The 18379-nt window shown below is 36.9% G+C and overlaps 1 protein-coding gene across 1 annotated transcript; it reads left to right on the top strand.

Annotated features, from left to right (window-relative positions):
- The first annotated feature begins 7361 nt into the window (after positions 1 to 7361).
- On the top strand, positions 7362 to 11952 carry AAE3 (AMP-dependent synthetase and ligase family protein). Its single transcript, XM_006827615.4, has 5 exons — positions 7362 to 7614; positions 8831 to 9471; positions 9961 to 10364; positions 10703 to 10806; positions 11403 to 11952. The coding sequence occupies exons 1-5, from the start codon at positions 7375 to 7377 to the stop codon at positions 11628 to 11630; spliced, it is 1617 nt and encodes a 538-aa protein (XP_006827678.2). The 5' UTR covers positions 7362 to 7374; the 3' UTR covers positions 11631 to 11952.
- Positions 11953 to 18379: the final 6427 nt, after the last annotated feature.

An 18379-nucleotide genomic window follows, 5' to 3' on the forward strand; every position in this document is an offset into this window, starting at 1 on the left:
AGCATTAGCTGGGCAGCAGACGAGCTCTTCTATAAATATTTACACGTTCCGGGTATCTTTTGACTCCAATTCTAACTTTCAAACCCTTTCCCACCCCTCTCTCTCTCTCTCTCTCTCTCTCTTCTCTCTCTCATTGTTGAGGATCCGATTTACCTGAAGAAGACTGTTAGTGGGCTCTGTTGGTTGCTGCACCTGCACTTTACATCAGCACAAGCGTAAGCGCTTAAGTAAGCTGTGGGTCCCAAAAAAAAAAAGAAAAAAAAAGGATCATCGTTATTCCAATTAGTTGGGGTAGGTTGGTTGGGGTAGGTTATATGAATTGTGTTATGCTATTTTGCTCTCTATTAAAGGCCAAATTCTAATTTGTTTTGTTTCGGCTAAAGAGGTTGAAGCGTTCGGATTTTAAGCCTAGAACGAAGAGAAACAAAGTTTGGTGCTGCCGTTTCGGTCAAATTCGGGTCGATTAGGCTGAAGCAAAGGAATATCTACATAAAAGTAGTTTTTATTTTTTTTGAAATTTTTATTTTAAAATTTTTCTATTAAATTTATATATTATATATATAATATCTAATTTATTTATATAAAAAATTTAAAAATTCTGAAATCTACCTCCGAATTGTCCAAAGTACCGAATTGTTTCATATTTTTTCATCAAATCGAAGATGACCTCGAAACTAAGCTGACAACATTGTTATAGATAGTATATTCGACTCAAGCCATCCATTTCATTGTCAGTCTGCTCTTTAGGTTTATCAAAACTTCATTTTTTTTCCCATTTTAAAGTGTTTGTATAGTGAATCATTCTAGGGCATCGAGCTCTTACCCATATTTTTAGAAAGGATAGGCTGTATTTACTGCATTTCCTCTTTAGTAAAAAGTATTTTCAGTTCTTTTACAGCATTTCCTCTTTACTAAAAAGTATTTTCAGTTCTTTTCCTGTAAAGAAGTTATTTGTGCTGTAAAATTTTGAGTGAAGCAAAAACTAATAAAGCCCGCAAAATGGGGGAGGGTGGACATTTCTCTGGTTCGCCCTTTGGCAAAGCAAATGTTCTCCCTATTCCTTTTAGGCAAGGATCGTAAGAATCAGCCCACCATATTATGTAATCGAGGACCGAGAAAATGCAGGATGAGAAAGAGTGACGTTACTATAGCTTTGGATGAGCAAGAGGAAGGTGCGCTGCCAACTTTGGATGACAATAGAGAGAAACAAATAGGTAGATGAGAGAGAGAGAGGTCAACTTGGCCCGAGTATTCGCTCCATGCCCGAGTTGGTAGCAAAAAAAAAAAAAAAAGGTTAAAATATTGTAAAAAATAAAAAATACGAAATGTATGTTTAAAGTAAGATTAAGAAAAATATATATTTTAAAAATTCAACTTTTGACATAGGATATTTTCAAAATAATCTAAAAAAAATGGAAAATGTGAAAATAAGTATTTACGGACAAAAACACTTTCTAAATCTTTACCAAAATGATAGAGAATACAAAAAAAAAATCACAAAAAATTTCTTTATTTTGTGAAATATTTTATAATTTTTGTGAAATTTTTTAGTATCCCCGAGTGGGATCAAAGTAATTCAGGCTCGCGAGGGTGCCAAGCTCGACTGCCTTTAAATGTGTGTAGGGGGCTTTAAATGTGTAATTTTTCTTCTTTTATAATTTAATGTTTATCACTAAAATAGTGAGATTTCTTAGAGAGAGAAAGTACCGTTATCTAACGGCTAGAAAGTAACCACCCACTAGATAACGGCTAAAAAGTAACCACCCACTTTCCAAGATTACAGGGCCACGTTTTTTTGTTAAATTTCAAGAGGAAACCGAATGTTGGAAAACGGTGTCTTCTATTCTTCAAGAGAGGTTTTAATGCCATGGAGAGGTACACAGAAATTTACAGAATTTTCACAGTTCTGATAAAAGATTGATCTCTACGGTCGCTAGTCTCAGGACTTTGGGAGTCGATCCATCTCTTCTCTCAAGATTTTCAACAATAATAAGTATCTCTCTCATGATTTTATTATATAAAAAAAAAACTTCATCTCTCTACTACGCACCCATTTCTCTCATCCATAACACTTCTTTCTCTCTCTTTCCATATCTCCCTCCCACTCACTTATTCTCGATATGGTAAATATCTCTATCATGATTTTATTGCAAAAAAATTGAAACTTCCTTTATCTACCTTGCACCCCTTTCTCTCTCTCTCTCTCCTTTCCCTGTCTTTTCATATCTTGCTCCCTCTTATGTACTCTCTCTCCCTTTAATAATGTAGTGTATACATATCTCCTTTCTCTTAAATGTGTGAATGTCTCGGACAATCTCTATAAAATTAGAGTTTTTATTTATTTTTATGACACTTATCCACCCTTAACTCAGGCACAATACAAGTTTTATTCTTTTTTAAATGTGTAACCGCTCGTACATGTTTTTCGCACCAAATCCATCTTAACGTGGATTTCAAAGTACATCAATATTAAAAATAAAGTTCTATATAAAACCCACACCCATTAATTAATAATTTTGGCACTACATCTCCGCACTGCCCTGTCTCTATTAGCCTTGTAGCATTACAACAGATGTTCCCGGTTTATTCCATAATAAATAATAAAAGTTAAAATATGCTATATCCATTGTAGTAAAAAAAGAAGAAGGAATTGTTAAAAAAAGAAACTACTATTGCATTATATAAGTTCAAACCAATCATTGGCTTCTTTTTCATAATAAATAAACTATAAAAAATTCAAATGCCACGTTTGTTTTTTCACTAGTTTTCAGAAAAAAATCATTTAAAATAAACTAGTTGCTCTTATTCAATTTAATGACCTATAAAAAAATATAAATGCCACTTTTGTTTTTAATTATTTTCTAGATAAAATATCCATTTAAAATGAAGTAGTAGCTGGTTTTCCACATGAACAACTAAGAAACAGACAATGCCACGTTACTATGTGGTATTTTATCACAAAAAATAGCCACTGAAAATAACAAATTCCTTGTATGACCTGACCCAGGGCTTCGGCGACTATACCCTAAATTGCTTTGTGTTTTGACTACTCGGTTTAAGTCGGGAATATTAAAACAAAAATTATAAATTATAAATAATTTATAAAACACGAAATACATTTGTTTTTTTTTTTTTTTTAAATATTTTCTATCATTTTGACAAAAATTGGAATACTTAGTTTTAAATCTTTCCATCTTTTTAAACTTATTTCAAAAATACCCTCAGCCAGAAATTGAGTTTTTAAAATCTATATTTTTACTACTTTTAACCTTATTTTGATATGTTTTTCTTAATCTTACTTTAAATTGATATGTTTTTCTTAATCTTACTTTAAACATACATTTGTTATTTATTTTTTGGATTTTTAATATTTTTGTATTTTTTGACTTTTTTTTGCTGCTACGGTATGTGGCCCTACTTGGGCTGCATTGCCCGAACTCGGGTTGTGTACTCAGGTTGGGCATGGGCCGAGTTCTCGCCCGAATAGTGGTTTTGAACACTGCTTTATTTACCAACTAGTTTCCTTTTAGAAACCAAGTTTTGGAGGATATTGAAAGAATGTAACTGTGGAGCAATATCATAGATGTGATAATTGGGTAGGGTTGGGTCTAGGTTAGGTATGGATTATACATACAGGAAAAGCATAGACCACGTATGCTATGAGACCTTGCCATTTCTAGGTGCTAAATATGCAAAATAACTGTACGATATTCTGTTTTCAGGTAGTTTGAGAACAATTTTGCCCAAAGAACCTTGTGCTCACTGATTGTCATTGATTGGAAGCAATATCGTCCTGAAATTATATGTTGATGTGCATGAAAACATGAAGATCACTCTTCAATTTATTTTCAAAAACCTCCAACAATTTGAATTTTTACAACCCCGGTTTCACCAACACCAACTATGTTACAAAATGATTAAATTGTCCTTGTTCAATATTAGGAACCTTATACAAATAAGTGCATTTTCCTAATTTGGCACCATTTAGTGGCTTGAGTCAAATGATAAAAATACCAATGATTATTTAGAGTTAGCCACATGAAACAGGATTTTATAGCAAGAATATTGCAAACGCATAACAATCAAGAGTACTATCATAATTTGGTAGTTTTATGTTGTGATTTGGTGGGGTGTTGAAAAAGAAAGGAGTCTCCAGACATTATATTGACTTGGTGAGAGATATGTACGATGGAGCGTTAACTAGTGTACAAATAACTAGTGGAGAGACGAGTAATTTTCAATGGCAATAGGTCTACATCAAGGATCAACATTGAGCATGTACCTTTTTATCTTAGTTATGGACGACTTATCTAATTTCCTGCATGATGAGGTACTGTGGCGCATATTGTTTGCAGATAACATGGTTTTGATCGATGAGACCCGAAATAACGTCAACACAAAGTTAGAACTGTCGAGAGATGCTCTAGAATCCAAAGGTTTTAAACTTACCTGGACTAAGACAGAGTATATGAAATACAAGTTTAGTAATAATAAGAGTAAGGACGAGGAAGTAGTTCAGATAAATGGTTAAGAAGTACAAAAAATACTACACTTTCAATATATTGGATCGATAATCCAGTAAAATAGAGAAATTGAGGAAGATGTTGCACACAGAATTAGAGTTGGGTGGACGAAGAAGAGATATGCAACTAGAATTTTATATGATCACAACATATCAATGAAGTTGATGGGCAAGTTCTACATGACAGTTGTGAGACCAGCTTTGCTCTATAAGATAGAAGGTTAGGTGGATAGAAACAACATACGAATAGAATGAGTATAGCGGTGATGAAGATGTTGAGATGGATGAGTGGCAAAACAAGAAAGAATAAAATTCGAAATGAATCATTTCAACAAAATTTAAGTATGATACCAATAGGCGATAAGATGAGAGAGAGTAGACTTAGGTGTGCTGACCATGTGTGGCTCTAACCAAGTACAACACATTTTAGGAGTTGTGAGTTAGTCCAAGTGGAAGAACTTAAAATGACAATGGGTAAGCCCGAAAGGATGCAGTTAGAAGTAGTTCGAGAAGATATGGAGACTTATTGCCTCATTGTGGGTATGACCTTTAATAAAACAGAATGACATTGCAAGATTCGTGTGGTCGACCTCCATTAATTGGAAAAAAGCTATAATGATGATGATAATAATAGTTTGATGTTGTCAACTCTCGACAATTAGGAGTATCATGGTTGTTTGGCTTGGGCCAAAGGCCAACATTGGTGCGGCCTGGTCTAGCCTAGCCCTAATAGAGCTTGGGCCAGCCCTATGCGGACAAGTACCGGGCAAGACCCAAGGTTGGCCTGACCCGTTTCCACCCTTGAACCAAAATGCTAAAAGTGCGACCTTATATAGGTAAATGATTTTGTAGTGCTATGTAACTCTGCTCGGACCCAACTCAACCAAACCATCTATAAACCTTCTCATGGTGCCATACAAATTGATTTAGACCCTGCCCGATGCACACCAATTGTGGTCTGGTCAATAGACCCCGACCCAATCTCTACTCCGAATCGGTCCGACACCTTTTGCATGCGTGGTATCGGTTATAACAACCTGAACCTGAACTTGAAAAACTAATGACACTGACCTATGCCTAACCAACCCAACAAATAAATGCTCCCTTCTTCACTTATGATACCATTTTTCTAGGACACTTTTGGGAATCTACTTTTTGGCATGAATCGTGTTCATGTAAATACATTGATGACACGACTTCGAAGTGCCAAATTTCTATAGCTGAATTATTTACCAATTATACATAGCTGGACCAATAACTTCGTTATATCTCGATGAAAATGGCACGATTTCGAAGTGCCATTTTTCTCTAGCTGAATTATTTTGATTCCTACTTTTAGGATCGTAGATTTTGGGGATGTGACTAAATTAAACAAAATTAAAGGAGAAGTGTTTAGTGAGTGAGCTGACTTAGTTGTAGATGTGCGGCCCCCCTACGTCCAGTTGATATAACTTTATCGACAATTTCCAAAAATATAGAAAAAAATAATTCACTCGTCGACCGAACCCCGATTGAAGTTTGAGAACTCTAGTCAAGGCCATGTTGGAAAAAGTGGGCGATCTAATCAGTAACCGCCCAATTAGATCGTAACTTACCACTGGCCCATTCTGGTTTATGGCGATTTTGGTGATCGATCGGTATTTTAAAAAAAAAGTATATAAAATCTAAAAAATAAATAAATAAATAATATATAACATCTCGAAAATAAGGAATTTTTTGACCGCCTTGGGATTTGTCCTGTTAGAACAGTTGAATCGACCAATTAGACCAGTTAAACTGCTTCCGGCCCCATATCCAGTTAACGGTTCCAGTTCAATTTTACGAACACCAAGTTGAGGCGACTCGTCCATCTATGCTTATTTTGATGGTCTCGACCAGACTAGCCATAGGTAAAACTGTTGTGGATAGTTTCGTCATTTTCAACTCTTCTCCACAAGATAAACAAAACAAATAGGTGGTTTACAAATAGACTATTTACCTTTTACATAAAGGCAAGCTTCTATGTTTTTCCTACAGCATAAAATTTATATACTTCCCCTTATCCAACCTTCCATGCTGAATGGAGGGCTAAGATTGACCCAATCACAATGTCACATCTCTACAATATTTTATTATTATTATTTTTTATATAAACTATTTTGACACCAATTTTTAGACGTCCAATCTTTTATTAAACTCGCACTAGCAAAAAATATTAAAAAATAATTTTAATAAAATAAAATAACTAAAATACCCTTAAAAGTTTCAAAAGGTAGTTTGGTTATTATATTTTTATGGAAAAACTATTTTAAATATTTTTATAGGTACGTCTCAATGAGAAGATGACACGTACTAAATTTCATATTCATACAATTTGTATAAAAAAAATTAAAAACAAAAAATACATTGAGACATCGGATCGAAAATCAAATAATACATCACTCTCTTGATTTGATCAAAATTGGAGACGATAAGGGGAGCATAAATCTGGAGGGGAAATATAGAAACATTTCTTTTGTATAATAAGGTTACAAATCAGTGTTGTCCCTTAAATTTAAAAGAGTGACATTAAGTAGATACAAAATTCTATAAAAGCAAAATTTTTCTTAAAGAGTTGAATGATGTGTATGTAGACGAACCTCATAAGGAGGTCTCTAGATGATCATCTACGTGGCGCCACCCATCGCCTTGACCATCCCAAACGACCGTTCAAAAAAGGGGGCCAATCGTGGGCCACGATTTTGCCACGTTTCCCACTTATCCGAAGTATGCCCCGCTCTTGGCCTATAAAATCCCGCAGACTTTTCCGATTTCCATTTTAAAAAATATAAGTTAATTATTTTTTATTCCTGTTTGTTTCATATTTTCCATTAATGACGGAGGAGTGTGTTTCGAAGCTTTCATCACAGAGCCATGGAGACCGAACACTCACCGGGTTGTTGAAGAAATCTGCCGTTGAGAATCATGATCGGACAGCTCTGATAGTTTCAGGGAAGTTTGAGATCAGTCATGGAAGGTTACAGGAGCTCGTTAATGAAGTAGCCGTAATTTTGGAGGATTCCGGTGTAAAACATGGCGACGTTGTTGCCCTTACTTTTCCTAACACAGTCGAGGTGAGCTTTTCGTTTCTGAGATTATATTTTTTCAGTTTAGTTTAACTTTTATTTGCAGTTTTTTAGCCCTTTGATGGAGAAAAATCGATGCGAACTAATATTATATTATTTTCTGAGCTTTCTAGCAGAAACAGGGAATTTCAAATTCGTTGTGAAATTCGGATAAAGATTGAAATTTTAGTTAATTAAAAACTCCCAACAAATTTGAAATCTAATTATGAAAATTAATTCTAAGATTTTGGCTGAAACACAATTCTGGATTTCGAACTATGATTTCCTTGCTCAAAATTTCACCAAACTTGAATTCCAAATTTCAACTGTTTTCTTTAAAATTTCATTGAAACTTTTGGATTACACTGCCCCTGACTCTGCCGAACGATATTTTGTCTTCGTCATAATGCCATTTATGTTTTAAAATCAGTATTTAACTAAGAATTGGGACTGAATCACCTTAATAAGAACCCAACACCCTATTCAAATTTCTGCTGCCTTGTGCAAATTTTGGCAGGAATTTCATTCTTTGCCGCATGACCATCTCATGTATATAGAGTCGATCTCCTCATCTTGTGGCTTCGTTGGGATCTAAATCATAGTGACCTTGACCTCCTAGAATTAGGAGGCAAGACAGTGCAATGTTTAAAATTTAATTTGGCTTAAATGGGAGTTAATTGCACGTAAAATAGCAATTTCAAATCATCTAATTATATGTTGTTTCTAGGGAGAACTGGTTGATTCTTGATAGAACGCGCATATCCTAGGTTTTTTTCTTTTTTTCCATGTTAATGAAACCACAACACACATTAGAATGTACGACTCGAACGTATGTAGAGACAATTTCAAATATTGCTTGAGTTATATATGAATGTGAAACAAAATTTATATTGTGTTTTGCTTAGAACTAGTCCACACATCAAGTATGCGAATTTTATACAGCGAAAGCTTATATTGATTAGACTGATTAGTGGTTTCTTCCAATGTGATGGCATCGCCATATGAATACTGTTTGATTTGGCATTTGAGTTAGCTATTTCAAAGTGGCAAGTTAAGTTCGAGTTTGAGTTTTTGAACAATGGTCTTGCCAGAATTTCAGCAAAACACCATATTTTTTTCTCTGACTTCTCAAAAACTACTTTTTGCATTTGAATTTTGTTTAGACTTTCCTTAATATTTCAGCAAATTAATAGCACTTGTTCTACCTTTTTTCTTCCTTTGGTAGTTTGTCATATGCTTCTTGGCTGCGATACAAGCTGGCGCTGTAGCTGCACCACTAAACTCGGCCTACACGAGCGAGGAATTTGAGTTCTATCTCTCTGATTCCAAAGCCAAACTCCTCCTCCTCCCCTTTGATGGAAACAAATCTGCTGAAGCCGCTGCCTCAAAACTCAACTTACCATTCGCCAACACTGAGTCTCTCACTGACTCTTCAAATGGACTTGCTTTCTCAGGACTCAACTCCAACCCGAACCCAGCCCCTTCGGTTCAATACAAAGGTGATGATGTGGCGCTCTTTCTCCACACCTCTGGAACAACGAGCCGACCTAAAGGTGTTCCTCTCACTCAAAGGAATTTGGCAGCTTCGGTGGAGAACATCCGAGGTGTCTATGATCTGAGCCGAGATGATCGGACGGTGGTGGTCCTCCCTTTGTTCCATGTACATGGCTTGATGTGCTCGCTCTTGGGCTCGCTTATAGCTGGAGGATCAGTGATCTTGCCGGCTTTGGGTCGGTTCTCTGCTTCAACATTTTGGGTCGACATGAAATCATATGGTGGCACATGGTACACTGCAGTGCCTACAATTCATCAGATCCTCCTGGACCGACACCTTGCGGCACCAGAGCCTGTTTATCCGAAACTCAGGTAAATGGTCAAATTTCAAAATGTGGCTGTTGTTATATAACAATATCATGACTGTGAAACTCGATTTCATCATGGCTATTAGTCTAAAATAAGGCACTTCTAATGGAGGAGACAGAAGCATCTTTTTAAATATATGTAGTTGCGATTGTATTTTACTATGTTCTCTGCTTTTCTTTTCCCCAATTTTCCTTGTGCTTGCTATTTTCTGTTAGAAATGACCAATGCTTTTTTGTAGAGGCCCTTGAGTTTCAGATTCAAAGCAGTGAGAAGAAGGAAGATGGTTGTTATTTGGAGAGGGGGCTGTTTTTTTAAATAATAAAGTAGAGAACATTGTGAAATCTGTTGCCACTTGTTTTTCTTTGTAATGTTTCTGTTATTTTAGTTTTCCTCCTCCTTTCGCCATTCTTTCATGTTTCTCCCTCAAATTAGATCAGCACAACAAACTGTACCCTCAATGACCATTATTTATATTTTGCCATTTTACCACAGGTTTATGAGGAGTTGCAGTGCGGCTTTGGCGCCGATTGTTTTTGCACGACTCGAAGAGGCTTTTGGCGCACCAGTTTTAGAAGCCTACGCTATGACTGAAGCAGCTCACTTGATGGCTTCAAACCTTTTACCGAGTCGAGGAGAGAGAAAACCGGGTTCAGTTGGAATTCCGGTTGGTTTGGAGATGGCAATTTTGAGCGAGGATGGAGTGGTGTTAGGGGTGGGCTTGAAAGGGGAAGTTTGTATAAGGGGAGAGAATGTGACCAAAGGGTACAAGGATAATGAGGAGGCGAACAGAGAAGCTTTTAAGTTTGGGTGGTTTCATACAGGGGATGTGGGATATTTTGATGCAGACGGGTATTTGCATTTGGTGGGGAGGATCAAGGAGCTCATTAACAGGGGAGGTGAGTTTTTATTTTTTATTTTTTTTTAATTTTCTTTGTGGTTGTTTGCCTCACTGAAATGAATTCTAAGGGGTCCTCTCTATATCTCTGTTGGTGGCTTAATTGGTTCCCTCTCTCTCTCTCCTCTCTATATCTCTGTTGGTGGCTTAATTGGTTCCCTCTCTCTCTCTCTCTCTCTCTCTCTCTCTCTCTCTCTCAACGGCATGTTCATTTTGTTGCGGGCAGCTGAATTTTACCTTTGCCTTTTCCCATTAGTATTGTGTAATGTCTTGAAGGAATTCAGTTTATCTGGGTTTTTTTTTTTAATGATGTTGATAATGGGGCGCATTTTGAATCAGGTGAGAAGATTTCTCCAATTGAGGTGGATGCAGTTCTGCTGTCGCACCCTGATGTAGCACAGGCTGTGGCTTTTGGAGTTCCTGATGATAAATATGGCGAAGAGGTGACTCTCTCTCTCTCTCTCTCTCTCTTCTCTCTCTCTCTCTCTCTCTCTCTGAAACACAAATTTCCTGGTTTGAACGTTGGGGTTGCATTTTGAAGAAAAATAAGGCTGGAATTGCTTTGAAAAGCACAAAAGTCTCAGTTTCCAACTCAAAATTTTTTAGCATTTTAAGATTCCCAAAAAAATAAAATAAAAAAATGAGCGTTTAGTTTTCAGCTCAAATTTACCTCTCAACATAGAGAAGTTCATTATTTGAGCTCATTGAGATGCTTGAAATCTCCTATTTTTACTTACAGGAAGCAGGTCATTTAAGTGACAATATTTTATCATCTTGTCCTGGTCTTGACAGTGATTGTGTTTGCTAGAAAAGAACAGTTCTGTTGGTTTCCTCCTATGTGTATTCAAGAACACATTTATTTCTAGCTATTTTTCCAAAATTTTTCATATACAATTTTGGTGGTGAAAAGATTAGACTCTGCTCCATCAGTTTTCTCCTCCATTACTTTCTGGAAAAAAAAAAGTAACAAAATAAGTTTTCTCCGTTATTACCATGCATGCAAGGACAATATTTGAATCGATGTTTGTTTATTCTCCAGATTAACGCAGCTGTGATTCCAAGAGAGGAGTCTTCAATCGATGAGGCCGAGGTGCTGAGGTTTTGCAAAAAGAACCTTGCCTCTTTCAAGATCCCAAAGAGGGTCTTCATCACTGATCCTGATTCTCTCCCGAAGACTGCAACCGGCAAGATCCAACGGCGGATAGTTGCCCAGCATTTCCTAGCCAAAATCCCAGCCGTCAATGCCCCTAAAGTTGGAGCTTCATAGAGTAAAAAAGGGTAAAAATAAAGAGATGTCTACGATACCCATTTTTGCTTCTCCATCTTTCTCCATTTTCTAGTCAGCATTGGATTATGAGAAGCTTTATCAGCGAGAATAATGTGCACGTTCTTGTTCTTGTTTTTCCTACGTGTTTGCAATCAAGATGTTTACTGCTTTAAAGACATGAGATCCCTTTTTGGGTAGTTTTTTAATTAATCAATAGGGTTCTACGGTAAAAAAATGCAGGGTACACTCATTTAAGAGAGCTGATCTCTTGAATCAGCTTGAATCTAATCTCAATGATCAAATACAGGGTTGGAGCGTGAAAGATGGTTCATTTGGAATGATCTTGAAGCCTTTTGTAGGTCAAACTGGCATGATCATGGCCAGAAAGCAGGAAGCGATCTTTGCTCGGAAATGTTTCCGAGAAAAATACAATAATTTCTTGGGGATTCTCCCCATGAAATTTAACAAAGAGTTGAGCATCAGATTCTTTTTACCGAACTCATCTGGACTTCTCACCAATCAGAACATGTAAATCATCAGCTGACATCAAAAAGATGTTTATCCATGTTACCTATGGAATAACAAATTCGCCTTATTGAACACAAGCCTTGCATGAGGCATGGGCAGCGACTGTCATACACCCAGGGCAGTATGGCTAGGTCCAAGAAACAACGCTTCCATGCTTGGCATAGAGCTAACCATTGTGGCCCAATTTTCGTTTTGGTAAAAATGTGCATGTGTCGTTCTACCGCCAGCAAACCCTTCTTCTTTCAGTCGCAAAAGACCGCCAGCAAACCCTTCTTCTTTCAGTCGCAAAAGACGGCCATTGAAAGAAGTAGCCGATGTGTGGTATACCTGGTGGCCACACTTCTTGCTCGTCGCTGGAATTGGTGAATCGTTGTGGTAAAACTGTGCATGTGTCATTTTACCGCCAGCAAACCCTTCTTCTTTCACTCGCAAAGGACAGCCATTGAAAGAAGTAGCCGATGTGTGGTATACCTGGTGGCACTTGCTCGTCACTGGAATTGGTGAAAAAAGTACCAAAACATATCCCAAACCAGTGTGTCAAGCACCGAAAAACTGACTGGCTAATAGTAGGATTTACCCATTTCGGCTAACCACAAGATTTTTGTCTCAAAATCATGACTGATTCAAGTTAAAAAAGCTGAGAACGATTTAGACGAAAACCTAGGAAGGATGTGGACATGGAACCCAGCCAAATAGAGGAGCAACAGCAAATGCCACCCATCTCCACTTGATCAAAGATGCTTCATCAACATTGTCGACAAGAGAATTATTCTGAGTCCATGGGAGGAAACCCCTATGCATTAAAGTGGCAAAAACCATAACTTGGGGTCCACCACCTCAAGTGTAGCAAAGGCTCAAGTCTAGATTTGATTCATATTTCTCCAAAATCCTTTTTATCAAGGATCAGGAATCAGAGTCTTCTTTCTCTGAATAACATTTTCCATGCGACGATGAGAATCGCATTAGAAGCACTCTTTCAAGGATGAATAACATTTTCCATGCAACGATGAGAATCGCATTAGAAGCACTCTTTCAAGGAGGAATGAGGGGAGCCCATCTCATCCACGGAAAGTACTGCAAACACAATGCTGGTGGGTGTGGACAAACCCACTCTAGAGAAGCAATACACTGAAGTAAGGAATCTTTTATCCTAAAAGATGCTAAATTGAAATCAAAACTGGCTCAGATGAAGCTTGCAACATGGGACACTAATCCCAATTCCTCTGAAGGTGAAGGGCCACAGTCCTTCCTCCCTTGATTAGGGCTCTTCATCAAAATGACCCATCTAATATACCTTCTTCTTTGTAATGCTCCGTATGCTTCAATCAGGCAGCTATTACAGATGAGATGGTTTAAAGAATGACAATGGATGGTTTGAAGAGCTCATAAATTTCATTTGTCAGATGGCCTTTGGCCTACGAGAATCGTTATCAACAACACCTATGATACACACTTTCCCCCAAGTTTGAATGCAGTGGGTTTCCACATTAGCGTATCGCTCACCTCCTAGAGGCTTGTGGGGATAAAACCAAGAACAAACACCTACTGTTAAGCCAATTTGTGGAGACGCTCTGGGGTTCATACCTCACATGCCATCTATCCCCAGGTTCTATCACATCTTGGAAGCAAATGCACGAGGAATTCTTTGTCTGCTTCCATTACACACATTGATATTCACATGGACAAACTCATGGATTCAAAATAAACAGAGCACACTTAATTTAGGTTCGACCTCTCTAATACGATGCCCAAACCAGAAACAGATCCTGAATCGTCGTTAAGGTATCCTAAGGATCAACAAGCAACAAGCCTTAAATTTTAACGAGGACCTGAAAGATTCTGAAAGTCAAGAAGATTCTTCTAAGACTAAATAAGTTAGAGGTGGACGACGTCCTCCCCAAAACAAAAGGAAAGGCAAAGGTTCTTACTTTAAAAGAAGGATTTAACAAAAAGTATTCCTTCAGCAATGAGTTGCTTCCCAAGATATTTGAACGACTGTTGCAATTAGGTAACTAGAACTCTCAAGCACCAGGAATCCTGAAAACTGGATGGATTACATGACGTAACGGAAGATTGTTGATCTGTCAAATATTTTATCTAAAAGATGATCCAAGAAAAGAAGGTGATCATCGAAGAGGGAGATAGCGTCTGTTGACAGTTGACACTACCTTAGTAGTGCTAACCAATCAATCAGAGATTCAACTAGGTCCCCATCCTACTAAAGTTGGATGCATGTCCACTCCTCAAACTGCATGAAATATGCTCGGACTATCCCGGAATCTTGACTTGTCAACACCTCTGATCAGTGTTAAAAAAATCGACTCGACCAAGATACTCAGGCCCTATCCGAGGCAATTTACTCGGTCCCTGGCCAAGGCGATTTACTCTGGCGAATCCGAGTAACTCGCCTGAGTCCAGCTCTTCTTTTTTTTAAACAAAATGAAGATAAAATAATGGTTATATATCATAAGCACCATATTTTTCACATGCATCGCAAAATAGCGCACTGACCTTGTTGCACGAGGTCTTGAGTTCAAGTAGGGCTGCCAATGGACTGGGCCTGCATGCGAGCTACCAGGCAGGGCCCACCAGTGGGCCTCGAGCTGGGCCCGGTCCATTTTGAATATAAGCTGTTATCGGGCATGGCGGGGCCGGGCTTGATAAAGCTGGAATTTATCCAGCAGGCCAGACTGTCCCTGGGTAGCTCGTTAATCTCGTCTTGGCCCAAATAAGGCCCAACCCAGCCCATTTAACATGCTTTTTCTTTCTTGTTTTAATAAAAGCTTCACTCTTCAAAATTTTAATGTGTATAGTAAGGCAAAAACAAAAGCTTCTATACACTTTTTCGGGAATTATGGGCTCTGCACATAGATGAAAGAAAACACATGCTCAAATTCTAAAATTCTCTCTTTTGGTGCAGATAGATGAGAGAAAACACATAAATGGAACTCCTAAACTTGAGATGCAGCTAGCTACATAAAGGGACATGAAAGTTTTGTTTATACATGTTATATAAGTAGCTAATACAAGAAGTAATCTTCGACCATCACTTGATCATTGCTGATTGAAATTGAATACTGATGATATTTCTTGAACTATGTTTTCATTTTTCTTATCTATAAAGATTGGGTCCAGGGATGAGAATGCAGAGCTCAAAAATAATTTTACATCATGTTCTGATCCTAAAGCATATTTCGTGAATATGCAGTTGAAAGCCACTTCATTAGAAATATTTTCTATACAACTCTCTAAATTATTTAAGAGCAAGCATCTCCTATCCATTAAATACTTCCATGAATATTAATTTGCACTGTCCACACATTTGACATGGCATGGAATGATGTAGGTCCACAGTATTAATAAAAAACATACATCAGCAAGCAGAACGTTTTTTTTCCTTTAAGAAAGGTAAGAAGAATGGAAAATACTGTAAAAGTTAAATTTCATGAAGATATAGCCAATCCATCATTTCCATGTTACCCTCACCAATAACATATGGATCATTCTTCCATACTTTGGTCCAGCTGATATCTTGAAAAACTTACTCTATTCAACATAGCACCAATTTTATATCTTTTCCTTTTCTTTTTTTTCTTTCTTGTTTAGTTTGTTTGAAACTTAGCATTAAAATTTGGTAAAAGGAAAGTGCCACAAACCTACCGTGCCGGACCCGGGCCTCTATACATTTTCTGGGCTTACTTGGCCGGGCTGATGCCGGACTTATTTTGGGCCAGGCCTTACCGGGCCAGCCCGGAGTAGGATTCGAACCCTAACAGCTTAATGGGGGGTTAAAACTTATTCTATCATACTAACCAGAAAGAATTCATAACACATTTGACTTAAATTTGAGCTATTAAGATAATTGAACTAAAAACAATGATGTACACCTAACTCGCCCAAAACTCGTGAGTTACTTGGCCGAGTCCAAGTGGCCTCGGCTGAGTTTTAAAAAGTTGCCTCTGATCATATTGATGATGGGTGGACTATTTACATTAGTGAACAAGAGAAGAAAAATGCTACAACAATAAGCCTTGAGATATGTGAAGAAAATCATCAGTAAGGGTGTGTTTCTATGAGTGCGAGAGTGTGTCAAGCCCGAAAGTCAATGCAATGCTGATTGGGAAGGAGACCCAAAAACTCATAGCGCAATATATGAAGGGGTGCAGTTTGCAAACGGATGCATCCGTAGGTGTAGAGGTAAGGTGCACCTTCAAATTTTGTCATGGTATATAGTTTTGATGTAAAATGTTATTAGGATTATTTCAAAATCTATATTTATATCTAATTATAAAATTTTAAATTTTAAAAATGGTTAAAATCAAGTAGATCTATAAACATATGATAATCTTGAAAATGAACAATGTAGATAATATGTTGTAAAATGCACTATTTTTTAGACGTAAAACCTTTTTATTTTTCATAGTCATATATCTCGATATCGAGATGATCAATCAAAAGGTTTTTCAACATTAAAACTACCTTTTCCGATAGATTTTTGAGGGGCATCCATAGTTATACATTATAAGGTAGCATCCTTAATATAAACTTTTTCCATATATGAATGGATAGCAAATTGTCTCGTGGGCAAGTAATAAGCAGCCGAATGCTGCATTTAAGCCTAATGTAGAGCAGCTATGATGGCCACATGCGGATGTGTGCCGTTAACTTGGTTGCTCAAGAAGTTTGGAGTGGCCATAGACTACATTGTCCCGATGCACAGTGACACCAATACTTGTTGGGTGCGGTTTTGTATAGAGTGGGGGCTCTAAACATTCAAAGTAAAGCGCATCTTCAAATAGCGTTGAGAAATGCGATTTCAATACTAAAAATCTTTGTGATAGCTTTAAAATATATTTCATCTTTAATTATGAAATTTAAAGCTTCAAAAAAAGTGTAAATCGTGCAAATCTATGAAAATCTTGAAAATTGATGATCCAAAATTGCCTTACAAGATGCACTACTTCCAAAACTTGAAATCCATTTTTCTCTCATGTTCATGCATCTTGATATCGAGAAGATCTTGAGGATATTTGAGCATCAAAACAACCTCTTCTAGCGAAGTTTTTTAGGTGGGCTCTAATTTAATTGTTTAGAGCCTCAACTCTACTATAAACTCTTTCTTTGTCATATTGGCATTAAATCTAATCCTGAATGCATGCATAAAGTAAATCCATGTACACTATCACTTTGTTCATAACAAGGTATTAAGCAAGGAGATTAACTTGTCAATGAGATGTCTTCACTAAAGCACTAAAAGTAGATGAGGAATGTGATTCACATACAAAGAAAGGAGAAAACCCGAAGGGTGTCGTTTGTATAAGGCTGAGGACCTAAACAATCAAAGTAAGGCGCAGCTTCAAATGGGGCATATACAAGTAGTTTTAGAATAAAAAATCTTTTTGTTGGCTGAAAATTTATTTTCATCTCTAATTATAAAATTTAAAGACAAAAAAAAGTGTAGATCGAGCGGATCTATGACCTCTTAAAAATCTTGGAAATTAGCGATCTAGATAGTACATAACAAGATACCTTATTTCCAAGAGTTGTTTTTTTCGTATCCAAATTTTTGTACTTAAGTTACTCACGCTGCATAACTTAAAGGGTGTTGTTTGTATAAAGCCAAGGCTCTAAACAATTAAAGTAAAGCACACCTTCAAAAAGTATCAAGAAATGTGGTTTAAATACTGGAAATCTTTGTGATAGCCTTAAAATATATTTGTATCTCTGATTATAGAATTTTAAAGCTTCAACATTAGTGTAGGTGGAGCAGATCTATGAAAACTTGAAAATCTTGAAAATTGACGGTCCAAAAATTCATTACTAGATGCACTAGTTTCAAAACTTGAAATCCATTTTTTTCTCATGTCCATACATCTTGAGGTCGAGATGTTCAACTTGATGATATTTATGCATCAAAACAACTTCTTCTAGTGAAATTTTCACCCTAATTTCATCGTTTAGAGCCTCACACTTATATAAACGTTTTCCAAATCTAAATCCTATTTACTAAAAATAATTATCTGATAATTCTTAAGTACATCCCTAATTTTGAAATCTAAAAAGAATCACTCTTTTTAGAGTTAAATAAGAGCCTACCTCAAAAATTGGTTAGCGCTTGACGATTTGCAATTCTACGTTCTAGGTTCAATTGCAATCATGGGTAGGGGGCATCTCCCAACTTACTCACCCCAAAAAAAAAAAAAAAAAGAATCCAAAGCTGT

This window comes from Amborella trichopoda, chromosome 7 (genome assembly GCF_054954075.1).
Source record: "Amborella trichopoda isolate Santa Cruz 75 chromosome 7, AtrichopodaSantaCruz75HAP2 v2.0, whole genome shotgun sequence".
Classification (NCBI taxonomy): domain Eukaryota; kingdom Viridiplantae; phylum Streptophyta; class Magnoliopsida; order Amborellales; family Amborellaceae; genus Amborella; species Amborella trichopoda.

Coding starts and splice junctions, on each gene's coding strand:
- AAE3 (XM_006827615.4), top strand. CDS start 7,375: ATGACGGAGGAGTGTGTTTCGAAGCTTTCATCACAGAGCCATGGAGAC. Junction 7,615..8,830: donor CTTTTCCTAACACAGTCGAG/GTGAGCTTTTCG, acceptor TTCCTTTGGTAG/TTTGTCATATGCTTCTTGGC. Junction 10,807..11,402: donor ATGATAAATATGGCGAAGAG/GTGACTCTCTCT, acceptor TTTATTCTCCAG/ATTAACGCAGCTGTGATTCC.